The sequence below is a fragment of the Eutrema salsugineum genome, unplaced genomic scaffold (assembly GCF_000478725.1).
Source record: "Eutrema salsugineum unplaced genomic scaffold, Eutsalg1_0 scaffold_12, whole genome shotgun sequence".
Taxonomy (NCBI): domain Eukaryota; kingdom Viridiplantae; phylum Streptophyta; class Magnoliopsida; order Brassicales; family Brassicaceae; genus Eutrema; species Eutrema salsugineum.
Genome location: NW_006256895.1, coordinates 3658953 through 3678654, shown reverse-complemented (window position 1 = coordinate 3678654; position 19702 = coordinate 3658953). Strand labels below are relative to the sequence as shown.

At 44.9% G+C, this 19702-nt stretch overlaps 1 protein-coding gene and 1 non-coding gene across 2 annotated transcripts; both read right to left on the bottom strand.

Annotated features, from left to right (window-relative positions):
- Positions 1–3743: 3743 nt before the first annotated feature.
- On the bottom strand, positions 3744–3850 carry LOC112089364. Its single transcript, XR_002901001.1, has one exon. It is a non-coding gene; the product is annotated as a small nucleolar RNA R71 (small nucleolar RNA).
- Positions 3851–18102: 14252 nt separating this feature from the next.
- Positions 18103–19479, bottom strand: LOC18025466. The gene is made up of 3 exons (XM_024160091.1): positions 19473–19479; positions 18453–19375; positions 18103–18378 (listed from the first exon to the last, which is right to left on the bottom strand). The coding sequence occupies exons 1-3, from the start codon at positions 19477–19479 to the stop codon at positions 18103–18105; spliced, it is 1206 nt and encodes a 401-aa protein (XP_024015859.1).
- Positions 19480–19702: the final 223 nt, after the last annotated feature.

The window sequence follows — 19702 nt, the reverse complement described above, 5'->3', positions numbered from 1 at the left end:
ATCCACTTGGAGCAGCTGTGGACATATTTTAGCATAAATTAATGTTGAGATACGGCAAAATTTAATATACGGAGAAGTGGATTTGGATATGTGGATACACTGGCGCATAAATTACCGTATCGGTTGACGCTGGCGCATCATTACAAACTGATGATGGCAAGACCTCACGTGTATGATCGTAGGAACCCTATGATATATGAATAAAGTGAGTGCTGGAAATGTTAATAAAGGTATAACGCAAAGTCAATCAAATGTGTCGGTAACGGAAGTGAGTGAGTTGAAAATGCAGGGTGATCAATCAGCACCGAATGAATTGGTTACCTCTATATGTTCATAATCAATCAAGCCAGAAAAATCTCTAGGCAGCCATGTGATATGTCTATATTTTACATCATTTAGAGTGCATTTTAGAGTCCTCATCATGTGTTTTCCCCATGTAAATTGAGTCTTTAGGCATAAAAATAGGATTTAGGGCTTGCATTAGGTCCCAAGGAGTTTTGCATGTTTTGAAGTCCTTATCAGGTGCTTTGGGAGTCATTTGGAGCCTAAGAAGAGGAGTAGAGAAGAAGACGGTGAAGAAAAAGGTCAAAAATGGTGAAAACCGCTTGGAGGAATTTCTCGGCCAAATCGCGTACCGGACGGACAGAAACCTCGGCCAAAATCCTTACCGATCGTTCAACCTCGACCACAAAGCTTACCGATCGCTCAGCACCGACCAAAGTCCGTACCGATCGACCAAAGTCAGCCTGGGTCGAAGATCAGGTGTAAATACCGCGGGTTGAGTTTTTGGCCGAGGCGAAGGAATTTTTACGACCAAAAAGCTTACCGCGGTACACAGCCCTCGGCCATTTTCCTTACCGCGGGAAGCTTTTCTCGACCAAAATTTATCCTTGTCCGCGCGTTTCAAGATCAGCAATCCGGGGAACCTTCCGGTCCGAACCAGTGGGCGGGGTCTTCAGCAAAGTTGGAGATAATCAAACAAAGATCCCAGAACAGTTGGAATCATCCAATTCGGACCAGTGGGGAGAAAGATACAGCTTCCGGAAGATGCACCAACATTACGCGCATCCGAGAACCGAACGGTGGAGTACAAAGATCACGGCGGGCGGAGCCTTTCCGGACCGAACCAGCTTGCCCGGTCTTCATCAAAGTTTGAGAACTTTGAAAGACCTTTTGAGAACAGTAGGGATCGCTCAATTCGGACGAGTGGTTTGAAAGATAAAGTCTCCGGAGTTCACATCGGTCCAAACAGCTTATTTTCCGGTGATTTCGATGCGGTTCAAAGATATGAAATCCAGGAAGGCTTCCACTACCCAAGCTCCGACGGTTTCTTCACCAAAGTTCGAGTTTATTGAGTCACCTTGACTATGGAACTGGTCTCAGAGCATTTGGAGTCGTGGGTCGAAAATTACAGCTTCCGGAAGGCGACATGGTCGATATGGGCCCAAATATGTTGCGATACGCGCTAAGTGTTTCTTCAGGGCTCGGCATCATTACTTTGACATCGGCCAAGTCAAGGCTCATGTTTTGGTAGTATTCTGAACTAGGCCTCGTGCTGACGCCTCGGCACGTTGGAATCAAGGCATGCACACGTAAGAAATGAAGCTGGAAACGACTAAGTGTTGAACGTGCACCTCGGCGCAATGACCTCGGCGTGCATGCCGGCCCCTGTTCGCTCAAAACCCTCGACTACCAAGCGCCTCGGCATTTCATGCCGAGGTCCATTGTCACGAACCCAGAATCAAGAACAAAGCTGCCCAAGAACACACACGTGAAGATGGATCGAAGACTAGGGTTCATGCATGTTCTTGACGTGTTCTTCACGAGATCTTCATTTGGATCTGGACTCACGTGCACTCCTCGACATGAAGACCTCGGCTTCACTCTCCGACACACCGTGGCACTCACCCATCAACCCAAGAACGCGGTTCAGTACCCGGTTTGTTCCGGGCTGACCCGCGACACTTTACCTTTGCTATATATATATTTTGAGACTAAAAACCTAATGATCTTATCTCTTATCTGTTTTTGGCTTTAAGAACTTACCTCTTTTGTGAAACTTGATCAGTCTAATCCGATATCTCATTTTTGCATCAGAAATCTTGTTCTTTCTTTATTTTCTTTTGTCATCTATCATTAAACTCCTCATCATGACTAGCTACACGTCTTGCAAAAGACTTAATGAGCTCGTTATGATTAGTGAGTAGTCGTTTAAGCGGCTTTAGATGAGTAGATTAGGGTGCTTTCAAGGTAGATTAGTGGGTTTAGGTGTCTAGTCTTGCATGTTTCATTCCTTAACCGACGAGATCTCTAGGCTGGATCCAAGCACATCACTTGAGGTTCAGATCTGAGACATATCTCGCATCAAAAGTGTTTGTAGAAATGTCTGAACCACTCGGTTAAGGGTTTAAGAGTCTTTCATCGCGGGGGTGATAGTTTGTTCTCTTAAATGACATTTTTGAACTGATTCTTATTGCTGATTGATTCGATGCTTCTCAAAAGACATTTTTGGTATGAAGGAGAATCAGTTTAGATGCTTAATACTTTCATGAGAAGATTAACATGCCTTGAGTTCAAAGTTAAATGAAACCGCTTGATGTTTGATTCATTAACCAACTAGTTGAACTTGGAAGCACCCGAGTCAAGAATCTCGTCTAAAGTCCCTTGCTTTATTACATATTATCATCATCTGAATCGTTTAGTTATTATTTGCATCCTGTCTCTGTTTAGATCTAATCATTTGCTTTACCTTTCATGCTTAGTCGTTTGTTACGTAGCTTAGTTCAAAACCTTCACCTTTTGTCTTGACTTAAATGAACAAACATCATAGTCTAGTGTCTCGTTGACTTGTCTGGATTGATACCTCTTTGTGCTACTTCGACAAAGGGGATTGATAGCCCTGAGACCTAAAAAAATCATATCTATCAATTGGCGCCGTTGCCAACTTGTCGGAGCATTAGTCTTTTGTTTGTTCTTGAGTTCAAGATTTTACCTTTCTTTGTTTTACTAACTTCCTTGCAAGTTCTTGTGTTGCTTTCAGGTGCATGAAAACCAGGTCTCGGAGCACAGAACCGCCTCTACCGTACGACGACAACATCAACCGGATTGAGAGGCGAGCTCGCGAGAGGGAACGGCATTTTGAAAGGCTTGGAATGGCAGAACAGCAAAGGATCGAGCAACAGGCTCAAGAAACCGAGCACCAGGCTCATGCTAATCAGGCGCAGGCAGGCAGGAATGAACAACAAGCTTATGTTAACCAACAACAGGCTTAGAGGAACGAAAGGCTTTCTCAGCAAAACCAACAACAAGCTAATAGAAACGAGCAACAAGCCCACCATGTTCATCCGCCACCGCCACAAGCTCAGAGACAACCTCATCCGGTTTTTGTTGGAGAGAACGACCGAGCTAATGCGCACCAATACCGAGCTGGGATTCAAGCTCCACCGGTTCAAAACAACAACTTTGAGGTTAAAGCTTCCCTGCTCAATATGGTGCAGAACTCAAAGTTCCACGGTCTAGCCGGAGAAGACCCTCTTGAGCATCTAGATCAGTTTGATCGGGTTTGCGACCTAACCAAGATCAATGGTGTCTCGGAAGATAGCTTCAAGCTACGCTTGTTCCCATTCAGCCTCGGTGATAAAGCTCACCAGTGGGAAAAGAACCTCCCGAGGGGTTCTATACAAACCTGGGAGCAGTGTAAACTGGCGTTCTTATCAAAGTTCTTTTCCACATCACGCACGGCTAAGCTCAGAAACCAGATATCAAGCTTCACGCAGCACAACAATGAGAGCTTTAGCGAGGCTTGGGAACGGTTTAGAAGTTACACTAACCAATGCCCACACCACGGCTTCTCAGAGGCATCCCTCTTGAGTACTTTATACCGAGGTGCCCTCCCCAAGATCCGAAACCAACTAGATACAGCTTCAAATGGAAATTTTCTTGGGAAAGAGATCAATGCGGCAATGGAACTAGTCGAGAACCTAGCCATGTCTAATGATACTTATGGCGAGGACTTTGATAGAGCAAACCGTACAGAGGACTCTGGTGAAGAACAGCGTATGAAAAAGGATATCAGAGAGCTTCAGAGCAAGCTTGACAAAGTTCTGATGGCGACTCAAAAGCCAATACACTTTGTAGGCGAGTTTGATGAGCAAGAGCCAAGTTTTGACAATGTTAATGAAGATGGTCTAACTCAAGAGGAGCTGAACTACATAGGGAATCAGCAGAGGTATCAGCGGTTTAACAACTACAACAGTAACCCAAACCTCTCATACAGAAACCCGAATGTAGCTAACCCTCACGATCAAGTGTACCCTGCTCCGCAACAACACCAAAGCTACGCTCAAAAGGCTCCTTATCAGAATACCCTCCAGCCAAAGCAACAGTTTAGTGGGCAACAGCACGGCTACACTCATCAGAATCAAGCGGCTCAGAGTAACAACTTCACCAACCAACCGCAGCATCACAAGTTTCCACCAGGGTTCAATCCGCAGCCGATGGGTAATCAGCAACAGAATCAGGGAACGGGTCAGAATCAGATGGGGAACGATGTCTGTGGGATCTTACAGCAACTGTTACAGGGTCAGCAGAGAGTTGAGAGCCAGCACGCGACAATGCAGCAAGACATTAGAGAGCTTAAGCAGAATCAAGCCTCTACATCATCCCGAGGCCCGGCTTTACCAGGTAAACCAGAGCCCAACCCCAAGGAGTACGTGAACGCCATTACATTGAGGAGTGGCAAGGAACTACAAGCTCCGAAGACTTAGACTAAGCTCATTGAGGCCAATGAGCAGTTAGAGGGGGAGGCAACCTCAGGTGATGCGTGTAAAGAAGCGGATTTTGAGAAAGAACCGATCAAGGACAACGGAAAAGAGGTGGAAAAGACAACTGAGCTCGAAAAACCATACGTTCCACCACCACCTTACCAACCCAAGATACCGTTCCCAGGGAGTTTCAAGAAGAAAATCTTAGACAAAGCCAAAGCGGTCTTTGAGAAACACTTGGAGAACACGCAACTCACCTTACCCATTATAGATGCTTTCTTAGCTATACCACAGCTTGGGAAGTTTCTAAAAGATGCGATCCTCAACAAGACAAAGGAGCTCCAGGGTATGGTAATACTGAGCCATGAATGCAGCGCCATAATACAAAGGAGGTCTATACCAAGGAAGCTATCCGATCCGGGCAGCTTTACCTTACCGTGTGCTTTAGGTCACTTGAAGTTCTCAAACTGCTTGTGTGATCTAGGAGCTTCTGTGAGCCTAATGCCATACACGGTGGCGAAGAGATTGGGATACAAGAGTTACAAGCCGGCCAAGATCTCTCTTATACTAGCTGATAGATCGGTTCGCTTGCCGGTGGGTTTGCTTGAGGATTTACCTTTAAGGATCGGTGAGATAGAAATCCCCACGGACTTCACAGTTCTTGAGATGGACGAGGAACCATTGGACCCTATCATCTTGGGCCGACCGTTCCTAGCGACCGCAGGAGCCATTATAGATGTGAGAGGAGGAATGATTGAACTACACATCGGTTCCGAGCATATGAAGTTCAATGTAAAAGAGATGATGAAGAAACCGACCATTGGAGGTCAGGTTTTCTATGTGGAAGTGATGGAGGAGCTAGCTGATGAGCTCCTGGAAGAGTTGAACGCAGAGGATCCGTTACAAGTGGTCCTTACACGTGAACAAAGCGAGCACGGGTACTTGAACGAGGAAAGCGAGGTGTACAAGCAACTTTTGGACCAACCGAAGGAACTTGGAGCTGAGGCTAGGTTTTTGGAGCTCAGGAAGAGTGGCCTCGACATCTTAGACAGTGAGGGGTCCATGGGAACAGAGGAGACACCTCGGGATATCATGGCCGTGGCAACTCATATCGAGGCCGATGATAATCCGCGCGAGAACAAGGAAAAGGCCGAGGAAGCTGTTCCGGGCCAATGTAGCTTTGATACCGATTGGAATGAGGCAGACGCTCCCCCTGTTGAGCTCAAGCCTCTACCAACAGGGCTCAGGTATGCGTTCTTAGGCTTGAACTCCACTTTCCCTGTGATCATAAACGATAGTTTGCTTGAACATGAAGAACGTGCATTGCTTAATGAAATCAAGAAATTCAGGAGAGCAATAGGGTATTCCTTGGCCGACATAAGAGGAATCTCTCCTGATATATGCACTCACCGGATCCACCTGGAGGACCAAGCCATGTCCTCTATTGAGCACCAACGTCGCCTTAACCCGAACCTCAAAGAGGTGCTTAAGAAGGAGATACTAAAGCTCCTTGAGGCAGGGATCATATATCCAATCTCTGACTCTCGGTGGGTATCTCCTGTGCACGTTGTGCCCAAGAAAGGTGGTATCACGGTGGTAAAAAATGATAAGGATGAACTCATAGCCCAAAGAACTATAACCGGCCATCGCATGTGCATTGACTATAGGAAATTGAATTCTGCATCAAGAAAAGATCATTTCCCTTTACCATTCATTGATCAAATGCTTGAACGGTTAGGCAATCATCCTTATTTCTGTTTTCTCGATGGATACTCTGGATTCTTCCAAATACCAATAGATCCAAGAGACCAAGAGAAAACGACATTCACTTGCCCTTATGGCACTTATGCTTATAGGAGAATGCCTTTCGGTTTGTGTAATGCACCGGCCACTTTTCAAAGATGTATGATGCACATTTTCTCTGATCTAATTGAAGAGAAAGTCGAGGTGTTTATGGATGATTTCTCCGTATACGGCTCCTCTTTCTCCGAATGTCTTGCTAATCTTTCTCAGGTTCTAAAGAGATGTGAGGAGCATAGGCTTGTATTGAATTGGGAGAAGTGTCATTTCATGGTACAAGAAGGCATTGTCTTGGGGCACAAGGTATCAGAGAAGGGTATTGAGGTGGACAAGGCAAAAATCGAGGTAATGGTGAACCTACAAGCTCTGAATTCTGTAAAAGGGATAAGAAGCTTTCTTGGGCACGCTGGGTTCTATAGGCGGTTCATTAAGGATTTCTCCAAGATAGCTAGGCCTTTAACTAGGCTATTGTGCAAAGAGGTGGAGTTTATCTTTGATGAAGAGTGTGAGGAAGCGTTTAAGAGGATCAAGGAGGCTTTGATCAGTGCACCAATTGTACAAGCTCCCGATTGGTCTTTACCATTCGAAGTGATGACTAATGCATCTGACTATGCCGTGGGAGCTGTCTTGGGGCAGAAGAAAGATAAGAAACTCCATGTGATTTACTATGCCAGCCGCACCTTGGACTCAGCTCAAGAAAAGTATGCAACCACCGAGAAGGAAATGCTTGCCATTGTGTTTGCATTTGACAAATTCAGGAGTTATCTAGTGGGATCAAAAGTCACGGTTTACACAGATCACGCGGCCTTGAGGTACTTGATGTCTAAGAAGGACGCTAAGCCGAGGCTTTTGAGATGGGTCCTATTGCTCCAAGAATTCGACATAGAAATACTTGACAAGAAGGGCATTGAAAACGGGGCCGCAGATCATCTCTCAAGGCTGAGGATTGAAGAAAAGGTCCCCATAGACGATGCTTTACCTGAGGAACATCTCATGCTGGTACGGTCTTACTTAGAGGTGGAAGAGGCCAACACAATCAAAGAAAGAAGCCTCCCATGGTTCGCGGATCTTGTGAACTACCTGTCTTGCGGTTTAGAGCCACCGGATCTTGATGTCTATCAGAGGAAAAAGTTCTTTAGAGATGTGATGAGATATCATTGGGATGAGCCGTATCTTTACGTGCTTAACAAGGATCATCTCTATAGGCGATGCTTGGCCGAAGAAGAGATCCATCCGGTGCTACAAGAATGCCACGGTTCAGCGTACGGTGGTCACTTAGGTGCATTCAAGACGGTTGCCAAAGTTTTGCAAAGCGGCTTCTGGTGGCCGACTATGTTCAAGGACGCTCAAGATGTGGTATCAAGATGCGAGGCTTGTCAAAGGCACGGTAACATATCCAAGAGGAATGAGATGCCCCAAAACCCAATCTTTGAAGTCGAGGTCTTCGACTGTTGGGGCATTGACTTCATGGGTCCCTTTGTGAGTTCATACGGAAATCAGTACATCCTTGTCGCGGTGGACTATGTGAGTAAGTGGGTCGAGGCTGTTGCATCCCCAACCAACGATTCAAAAGTGGTGGTAAAGCTTTTTAAAAGTATCATTTTCCCACGGTTTGAGTTCCAAGAGTAGTAATCAGTGATGGGGGAAGCCACTTTATCAATAAGACTCTTGAGAGTCTTTTGAAGAAGCATGGGGTAAAGCACAAGGTGGCCACACCTTATCATCCGCAGACTAGTGGTCAAGTGGAGGTCTCTAACTGACAGATAAAGGCTATTTTAGAAAGAACTGTGAGCTCATCTAGAAAGGATTGGAGCAAGAAACTTGATGATGCTTTGTGGGCTTACAGAACCGCGTACAAGACCCCCATTGGAACCTCACCGTTTAACTTGCTCTATGGGAAAAGCTGTCATCTACCGGTTGAGTTGGAATACAAAGCGTTGTGGGCAGTGAAACTTCTTAACTTTGACATCAAGACTGCACAAGAGAAGAGGGTTTTACAACTTCATGAGCTTGAGGAAATCCGGTTAGATGCTTTTGAGAGCTCTAAGATCTAAAAGAAAGGACTAAAGCGCTTCATGACAAGAAGATACACAAGAGAGAGTTCAAAGAAGGGGACCAAGTTCTGTTGTTTAACTCGAGGCTTAAGCTATTCCCTGGGAAGCTGAGATCCAGATGGTCCGGTCCATTCGAAATTCTTGAAGTAAGGCCTTATGGAGCAGTTGTTCTAAAAGGAAAAGATGGACAAGGCTTTGTGGTAAACGGTCAGAGGGTAAAGCACTACCTGGCATCAGAAACAAGAGAGGGAGCTACCTCAGTTCCTCTTCTTGAACCAGAATCAGCCTGAAAAGGTATGAAAAGTCAAACTTAGTGACGTTAAACAAAGTGCTCTTGGGAGACACCCCAAGCTTATCCTTGTAAATATTTTGTTTTTCATCTTCTTTTTCTTTTTACTTGAAGCTTTTTGAAGGGTTTGTTAAGTGTTTCAGGAGTTAAGAGGTGAATCTTGATGATGAGAGTAAGAAAAGGCTTGAAAAAGACACGGCCTGATGGTTTAAGTTCTAGAACATACATAGCCTCGGTATCGACCCTTGGTATATATATATGCCGAGGTCACCTTTTACCGAGTAATAGCTTGAGAACCTCAGCTAAACTCCTCGACTTAATTTCACCATAGCCGTGCTTAAGTAGTTATGTGGTGAGATGACTAAGTGTGGGGGAGGCCCATGGTGTAAACACCTCGGTATGATTATACCGAGGGGCAAAGTTCACTTCAAACGGTCTAAAACCTCGATCGAGGCCGCGACCAGTTTACACCAAGGCCGGACCGTTTAAACCCCCAGCACCAAGTGTTCTCTGTTAATACAAGTGACCTCGGCATGATGCCCTCGTGGTGGAGCGTGCCGAGGTGCCCGGCTTCAAGAATGATCAAAAACATGAACACTTGGGACACTTGAGTCAAAGAAGAGGGTTTGCGCGACCTGGGGGAAACACTTGATGGCCGCGGAGAAATTCTGGTTAACTTGAGCTCATGACACTCGGCTTGATGCCCTCGGGGTGGAACAAGTCGAGGCCGCTCAAGAAAACACGAGAAAAATCACTCTAGTCCGTACGGCCCACGTCATCCCCCTTGTCGCGCCATTTGGAAGGCTTTGCGCGGTAATTTGAATTTAAACGCCCGGTCAAAGCTGTTTTGGCGCGGGTCAACGGTCTCAGCTGGAGGAGAAGGGGGGACCAGTCCCACTACAGTCCAAGCGCCAGCTGGAAAGCGCGACACCGCCCATACCAGCCTCCATCCCGAGCCATTAACCGAGAGTTCGCCTTCTTCTCTCTTTTCTCTGCATTTCACGAACATATCTCTCTCATTTCTCATCCATTTCTTGTGATTCCAAGCGTTCTAGACTCGTTAGGGTGTTGTCTATTCATCATAAGCATTCCACTAAACTTGAATCTTGGATTCCCAAAGGTATTTGCATCTTAAAGAACTCATCTTTTTCCTTCATTCTTTGCGAGCTTTATTGTTTGTGAAATGTGGAATCGATTCTTTTAGAACATGTCGGCCTTTGGGAACAATTTTAAAAATTCCATCAAGATAGATAACATAAGAAAAACCGGTCTTTGCTCTGAAAATCACTTGTTCTTGAGTTTTTAAAATTCTTGAGAAAATGCGCTTGGAATCGGTCTTAATGATGCTTTGAGATGTTGAGCTGAACTGTTTAGATATCGTGTCTTTCTTTGCTTATTCTGGCTTGTTTTTTTTACTTCCTTTGATGTTTGGAAAAAGCTATAACCCTGGTCTTGTTAGAGAAAAAGCTCTGTTCTTGCTATCTTTAGAGACATGTGCTTGTTGATGTACATGATTCTAACAGTCTCTTTGAGGATCTGCCTTGCAGATGACCGGCGACCGAGCTGTCCCCACTCATGAGAAGAACAAAAACGAAGTCCAGAGGAGGATTACAAAAGGGAAAGCCGTGGCCGTGGCACGCAATGGTGGAACAAGTAAGAAACCCTCCGTTAGATCCGGTGGTGAGCCAGCCGCCAAGCGAGCAAGGAACGCCGAGCTCACTCTGGTTCCAACCCTTGAACCAAAACGGAATGGGGAGCAGGCAGCCACTGAGAACGATGGAGACGAGCTGAGAGCCATAGTCCCTCATGAACCCGATTGTGGCAAGAAGGCTAAGAAGGAACCAAAGCCCGAGCCCGAAGAGGAACATTTCCCGACTACTGAGGAGTACTTGGACCACTTTAACTCTATAAGAGTAGCTCAAGGTCGGTTCTCTGATATGGAGCTGTTGAAGAAGCTTGAGATACTCGATGATGTTACACTCATCTTTCAAAACATGGGCTTGGCCGAATTCTTCATGATGAGCGATGTTGCTTACGAGGGGATCACACAACAGTTTCTTGCCACTTTGGAGGTTGTCATCTACCCCAAGAGAGATCCCAAGCGTCTACATGGCAAAGGGTTCGGACACATTGAGTTTGACATAGAAGGCGTGCACTACAAGGTCAGTTTCAAGGAGCTTGATGAGATATTTGGATTTGAAAGGAATGGAAGCTCGCTTGACAAGTTTGTGTACCCTCGTGATGAGTTGGCCGCGTTGTGGGAAACGATATCTTTTGGGCCTTACTTGGGAGGCAAGAGCAAGACAAGCTGCATCAGGAACCCTGCGATCAGATACACCAACCGGGTCCTGGCCTCTACGTTCTTCTCTACATACAACCCTGGTGTCATTCACACGGCAGAGCTTGAACTGTTAGGACTTGGACTTAAGCCGCTCATCACTCAAATGAAGAACAAAAAGGAGTTCCAAGGGCCAATGCATGTACCGTCTTAAGGAGCGTTCTTTGCGATCCAAATGCTCACCTATAGACACAATGTGTGGTGTGACCGGAAGAAAAAGGGAGCAAGGAGGCTTCAGAACGGTTGGATTGTCACTACAATTTTGAGAGCTCAAGGGTTCATATTCCCTGATTCACCATCGAGGCCGAATCTCATTGATGAGCAATACCTAAGTAAAAGCGGTTTCTTTGGAGGCAAGTCAGGGGATAGATGGGTTTACAACTTCACGCTGATGCACAGGGACGGTACACAAGTTCTACTGCCTAACCGAGGCCTCACCATGCTTGATAAGCAGTGTAACATCTCCTTCTATGTCCTCAAGGATCAGTTGTACAACCCCTCTCTCGGCCCACCAATGCGCAAGTGCACCAAGGCCATACCTAACAAGCCTCAGAACGAGAACGGCCCGGCCGGAGGTGAGAATGAAGAAGAACGGCACGCTGAGAGAAGGATGGGAGCAGGCCGATATCATTTTGATCCATACGTGTGGGGTGAGCCTGATTACCACACCAAGAAGCTGTATTTGCGAGTGAACACTCTCCAAAAGTGGTGTAAGTGGCAAGACAAGACCATTCATGCTTTGGTGGACTGTGTAAGGCACCTGAAGAAGAAGGTAAAGCGGCTCACACGGCCATCTTCTCCGGACAAGAACTCAGCAACCTCAACCGCACCGGTTACACAAGAGGAGGTTGGGGAAAGCTCAAACGCAAGGAACCCGGAGTTTCCACCAGGCAAAGAGGATTGGATCGACCCTGCCTCGGCATTCTTACCTGAACCCTCAGATAGCAGCCCACCACGTCAATCCACACCCTCCTGCTCAACATCAAATCCCTCGTACTACTTGGGATCAGACCTCTCCGACTAAGGTATTGACTTCAAACCCTGTACATATGCATCTTGTGTATATCATTCTGCATTCGTTTAGTTTGTCTTTTTACTTCTCTCACACGCTTCTATAACACACGGGACTGTGTTGTTTAAGTGTGGGGGAGGAGCTTTGTGTTTTCTGATCTTGTTTTCTTTGTTCTTATTTGACTTTTGCATTCTTGAGTCTCATCTAGCTTTGTACATATGGCAAAACCGCATCATTCTAGTTGCATCTCGCATTTTAAGATCGAGTCTAGGTTGCATCATGTAGGATTGCATCAGTGCAAGGAGCAATGATAGATTTTTTCCTAGAGAGTAAATCACTCGAGAACTTGAACTAAATATGCTTGTGAAACTCATTCTGTGCTTGTAAAGCTTGAAACGATTTGAATCTGAGAAGCAAGTCTAAATTACACTCAACTCTAACTAAGTGATAACCCTGAACTTGAATTATAAATATCTTTTGATGCATTGCTTGAATTGGCTTGTGGATACCGATATACATACTTGAGCTAGAATCATTGTTTTTACCACCCTCTTTCCTTAGCTCAAGTAGCTGAATCCGCATCATGGATCAGTTCCCTCACCTTGAACCCAACTTTCTTTCTAGCCAATGTTTGTGCGTGAATTGTAAGGCCACCTTGGACTGAACTTAGCAGAAAGTGTTAGGTTTAGAGCGACAAGGGCATGTCTCATTGAGTGTTATGTTCCAACATCAAGGAACTAAAAGTATTGGCGAGAAATAAGTGTGGGGGAAAAGATCTATTGGTGAGTGGAAAAAGGTGAGCTGAGAGAAAAAGAGAGAGTGGAAATAGCTAGGGGAATGAAAGAAAAAGAATCGAGTCTTGAATTTGAAAAGAAGAGCTCTGTTGTTCTAAAAAGAAAAGTATAGTCTCTGAAATGAAAAGAAGCCAAAAAGGCTCAAGTGTTCTAAAGAGAAAAGAAAAGAGGTAATCGCTGTAAAAGAAAAGAGCTGTGTGAATAGGTAAACACCAAGACTTGGAAATCAAAACAAAAGTGAGTCCCCTAGTGAAAAGAAAGCAATTGAGAGAGTGAGGATCTTGAGAGGGTGAGCAAGTGAGAAAAGCTTTGAGTGGAGTGTGGGGTGTGATGAGTCTTGCCCTTGTATGCATCGGTTGCTTTTTACCTTTAGCATTCTGCCAAAGTTTGGTCGTTCATTGAGTGATCCCATTGTTGCATTACACCCGCTTGAATATTGATGAGATCATTTTTGTCTCATGACCTTACCCTAGCCAAGCCAGCCTATTTGAACATTGCATCATTTGATTCACCGGTTACGAGCTTAATGAATGTGAAAGAGTTGAATGTGATAATGACTTGTGGAGATTCTGTGCTTTAATTGTAAAATATCTGAGTATAGCTTTGCATTGCATATTTGAGCATGAATCCAAGTTCTCTTTGTGATCACTTCTCTCTAAAAAGGAAATATGAGCTCCATCTGCATTACAACCTCTTTCTCTCATTTGTTCTCTTCGCTTGAGGACAAGCAAAGGACAAGTGTGGGGGAGTTGATATGTCTATATTTTACATCATTTAGAGTGCATTTTAGAGTCCTCATCATGTGTTTTCCCCATGTAAATTGAGTCTTTAGGCATAAAAATAGGATTTAGGGCTTGCATTAGGTCCCAAGGAGTTTTGCATGTTTTGAAGTCCTTATCAGGTGCTTTGGGAGTCATTTGGAGCCTAAGAAGAGGAGCAGAGAAGAAGACGGTGAAGAAAAAGGTCAAAAATGGTGAAAACCGCTTGGAGGAATTTCTCGGCCAAATCGCGTACCGGACAGACAGAAACCTCGGCCAAAATCCTTACCGATCGTTCAACCTCGACCACAAAGCTTACCGATCGCTCAGCACCGACCAAAGTCCGTACCGATCGACCAAAGTCAGCCTGGGTCGAAGATCAGGTGTAAATACCGCGGGTTGAGTTTTTGGCCGAGGCGAAGGAATTTTTACGACCAAAAAGCTTACCGCGGTACACAGCCCTCGGCCATTTTCCTTACCGCGGGAAGCTTTTCTCGACCAAAATTTGTCCTTGTCCGCGCGTTTCAAAGATCAGCAATCCGGGGAACCTTCCGGTCCGAACCAGTTGGCGGGGTCTTCAGCAAAGTTGGAGATAATCAAATAAAGATCCCAGAACAGTTGGAATCATCCAATTCGGACCAGTGGGGAGAAAGATACAGCTTCCGGAAGATGCACCAACATTACGCGCATCCGAGAACCGAACGGTGGAGTACAAAGATCACGGCGGACGGAACCTTTCCGGACCGAACCAGCTTGCCCGGTCTTCATCAAAGTTTGAGATCTTTGAAAGACCTTTTCAGAACAGTAGGGATCGCTCAATTCGGACGAGTGGTTTGAAAGATAAAGTCTCCGGAGTTCACATCGGTCCAAACAGCTTATTTTCCGGTGATTTCGATGCGGTTCAAAGATATGAAATCCAGGAAGGCTTCCACTACCCAAGCTCCGACGGTTTCTTCACCAAAGTTCGAGTTTATTGAGTCACCTTGACTATGGAACTGGTATCAGAGCATTTGGAGTCGTGGGTCGAAAATTACTGCTTCCGGAAGGCGACATGGTCGATACGGGCCCAAATATGTTGCGATACGCGCTAAGTGTTTCTTCAGGGCTCGGCATCATTACCTCGACATCGGCCAAGTCAAGGCTCATGTTTTGGTAGTATTCTGAACTAGGCCTCGTGCTGACGCCTCGGCACGTTGGAATCAAGGCATGCACACGTAAGAAATGAAGCTGGAAACGACTAAGTGTTGAACGTGCACCTCGGCGCAATGACCTCGGCGTGCATGCCGGCCCCTGTTCGCTCAAAACCCTCGACTACCAAGCGCCTCGGCATTTCATGCCGAGGTCCATTGTCACGAACCCAGAATCAAGAACAAAGCTGCCCAAGAACACACACGTGAAGATGGATCGAAGACTAGGGTTCATGCATGTTCTTGACGTGTTCTTCACGAGATCTTCATTTGGATCTGGACTCACGTGCACTCCTCGACATGAAGACCTCGGCTTCACTCTCCGACACACCGTGGCACTCACCCATCAACCCAAGAACGCGGTTCAGTACCCGGTTTGTTCCGGGCTGACCCGTGACACTTTACCTTTGCTATATATACATTTTGAGACTAAAAACCTAATCATCTGATCTCTTATCTGTTTTTAGCTTTAAGAACTTGCCTCTTTTGTGAAACTTGATCAGTCTAATCCGATATCTCGTTTTTGCATCAGAAATCTTGTTCTTTCTTTATTTTCTTTTGTCATCTATCATTAAACTCCTCATCATGACTAGCTACACGTCTTGCAAAAGACTTAATGAGCTCGTTATGATTAGTGAGTAGTCGTTTAAGCGGCTTTAGATGAGTAGATTAGGGTGCTTTCAAGGTAGATTAGTGGGTTTAGGTGTCTAGTCTTGCATGTTTCATTCCTTAACCGACAAGATCTCTAGGCTGGATCCAAGCACATCACTTGAGGTTCAGATCTGAGACATATCTCGCATCAAAAGTGTTTGTAGAAATGTCTGAACCACTCGGTTAAGGGTTTAAGAGTCTTTCATCGCGGGGGTGATAGTTTGTTCTCTTAAATGACATTTTTGAACTGATTCTTATTGCTGATTGATTCGATGCTTCTCAAAAGACATTTTTGGTATGAAGGAGAATCAGTTTAGATGCTTAATACTTTCATGAGAAGATTAACATGCCTTGAGTTCAAAGTTAAATGAAACCGCTTGATGTTTTGATTCATTAACCAACTAGTTGAACTTGGAAGCACCCGAGTCAAGTATCTCGTCTAAAGTCCCTTGCTTTATTACATATTATCATCATCTGAATCGTTTAGTTATTATTTGCATCCTGTCTCTGTTTAGATCTAATCATTTGCTTTACCTTTCATGCTTAGTCGTTTGTTACTTAGCTTAGTTCAAAACCTTCACCTTTTGTCTTGACTTAAATGAACAAACATCATAGTCTAGTGTCTCGTTGACTTGTCTGGATTGATACCTCTTTGTGCTACTTCGACAAAGGGGATTGATAGCCCTGAGACCTAAAAAAGTCCTATCTATCAGTTAGAAAGGGATGAAATCCTCCCCCAGAGATGGCTTCATCACTATCTATGAAACACAGTCCCTAATGTGAAGAAACAGAAAACGTTCACCGTTTTTTCACATCAGGAATCTGTGAAGAAAACCTGAACTAATCTGTACTGTTACCGCTAAAAATGGAGCCTGATCAGAAGTAATGTGTTGGCCGGCGGCGGTGTTGAGGTCGGCCTATAAGCATTGCCGAGTTATATAGTATGCCGCGTAATCTAAAGGGAAAGATAACTAGGAAATCTACATATGGTAGAGAACTAAACCTCAGAACTAACCTGACCGTGAAACTAAACCTCAGAACGGGTACAAACAAAAAATTAAATCCTAAGAAATTACCTTTACAGGTGAGCCATTCGGATTAACGGATTGGTCGGCAGTGTTGCCAGCTGTCCAACATCCGATGTTACATCCTAAGGACAAACTAAGAGTTCAAAGACCAAGTCGAAAATCAGGGCAAACGAAGGAAAAGGCAATTCTGTTTACCAGTGAAACATCAGGAATCGCCGACGTCGTGGGTTCATTTATTCCGGTGCCAGGTCCATGATCACTCATCGGTGGGGGGGCCACTTGTTCATCTCCTTTCCTGTGTACATCGATGATGGATGATTGGTGCCCGGACTGTGTATGAAATAAAATCATCCACTCGAGCATATTTACGATGTTTAGTAATTAAGAATGGATATTGATACCTCTTTTGGATCTGTAATAGATATCTCGACAGTTGTGTCCTCTTGGGGTCCGACTTTTGTTTGGTTGATATTGAAATGGTCATACCCACCGGAATCAGACATATGTTTGACCTCGGTGCACGTGAGTGTGGACCCATCGATTCCGTCATTGATTTGGTCTCTTGTTTGGTGGATATGGCCATTTCCGTCATCAACTCCTCTGCCAACCTGGTTCAGAGGTAGCGCCATCTAAAATAAAAAGTTCCCATAGCTTATTACCTGAAACGAGTTGCATTCTTGTATGGTTACTCAGATTTTCTATGAATAAAAATATTTGTAACCTCTAATGGATTTGCATCATTTGTTGTGTCCATAGGTGAGGACTCTTCTCTCTCCTCGGATGAGTGATAATGTACTTGTCGGTCAGGTCCACATAAATTTAGCTCGTTGGCACCAATCTGGTTGAGCGGGAGGTTCTGCATTACAAAAAAAAAGATTCAAAAATTTTAAGGTTGAACAGATTTTAATGCCGAGAACACTAAAGATAGATTGGGAAAATCTAACAAGTGAATCCACATCCGTCTATTCCAGTATGTCAGTTGAACCCTGAATATACAAAAATTAGTACTTGTTAGGGGTTACAACCATATTTATGAAATGTTAAAAAAAAGGATGAGGGCTGAGACGTACATAGTGGACAGGTGTATTTGGCCCTGCCTCGTGTTCGTGACTATTTTGGGAGTCAAAATCATGGTCCTCGTTCAACCTTATGGGTTCCTCTTCAGACGAGGCCATAGGTGAAACGGGTGGCTTTGTGGCACACATCCGACAGCGTTTTGCTGCCCGGCCTTTGGAAGTAATGGACCTCGGTGCAGAGCGAGTCCTTTTACTAGTACCATGCGATTCAGGTTGTGCGATATTGAGCTTAAACGCGATTAGAGCCACCTGGTTAGCGAGCCACCGAAGTTGGTCGGCAGGATCTTCAGGCATGGTGGACATAACTTTTTTACAAAAGCAGAAGATCCTTTGGGTTTAGAAGTGGAAACATCTAGGCTAGATAGGCACAAACGACTGGTTTGGTGGTAGCTTTCCCTTTCCTGCGATTAATTATATGTTTCTTGTGGCTGCCTTTTGTGTGAAAAGGCTCGTGCACGATAAGAGGGCAGGAGGCGTCCCCACCGAGCCAGTTCTGTTTGACGAAAACATGGTTCTGTTCGATGAGTTTAAGCATGTACTCAACCTTGCGATCACGAACCTCGTCATCCCACTCACCGGAACCGTCGTCAACACTTGGAGGTGGGTCAATCATTGGGTTAACAACAAGCTACAATAGAGAGGAATGTGAGATAGTATACATTGATGAGAAGATTACATATGTGGGGTGGAGGTTAAACTTACATTGCAATCGATTTCCGAATCAAGGACATCATTAAGCGTGACAGCAGCGTTGTTGGGGAACCCTTCTGTGGTTAGATCAATAATTCGAAGTGCATCGCAGGGATCTGGTAACTTACTGAGAAAGAGTGGGATAGCTCTGAAAGCAAGTAGCTGTAACACCAGGGGGAAACCATTCAATTTAATGGATTTTTGCTGAAGCTGTTTACAAAATAGCTGAACTGGTCCCTCTTCCTTATTTTTGCTGGACTTGATGACGTTGGGAGGCCTCATCGACCACAACGTTTTGATGAATGATTCTCTGCCCCATGGAAAGTTGAGGAAATTTTCAAGATTGTCGACCATCTTCACATAACGAGGTGTGGGAGAGTGAGTCTGATGGTTGGCAATAAGGACGCAATCAACAATCAAAAGAAGAGCTAGACGGATCCGTCGATCGTTGGGCATGTCCTTATCATCTCGAAGCCAAGTGGCGATGTCTGCGCATGTTGTTTTTACATCATCACCTATCCATCGCTTCCAGTAAATATCCGGTTCTTTGACGGATGCCTCTATCAATGGGGTTTCGTAACCCTCTTCGAATAGTGAACAGTTGAGACCGGTTATGCTCTGGAACTCGTTAAGAGAGAAATGTAACGGCTGACCAACAAAAACCGTCCACATCTCGTACTTGTGTTTGGTCACCAGTTGCCTGGCTATGAGAGCCTGAATGAGTTTGCAAGAGATTGGTGCTCTGTTGGCGGGTAACCTGAAAAGACCACCAAAACTCGAGTCTAATATCTGGTCGAATTCAGGAGTATCCCGTTGGAGGTTCCTTAAAACGGTGAGTGTATCTGGTTTCGAGTAGACGTTGAGACGACAAATGGGGTATCTGTCCGTGGCAAACAACCTTGCCAGAAGCCGGTGATCAGGGGAAGTATCGTCGTCTGCAAATGAAATCGCAAAAGCATCAGACAAGTAACAATTCAAATTAAACAGTACAAAACGGAAACTTACCAGACATGGAAAAAAAAAGGAACTTACCAGACATCGGACGAATAACAGTGTTGGTTAGAAAACACGGATTTTTAAGGAAAAAACAGGTAGAGATAAATCTAAGAACGCGAGGAAGGCTTAATTGGGAGTGAGGTTAGGGTTTTTTTACTTTTGTAGAAAAGTGAATCGCACCGTCTAGTAGTAAGAAGCAACACTGGGGATACGAAAAGTCTAAAAAACAAATAAAGACTAACTGGATGAACCTCGATTTGAACGGA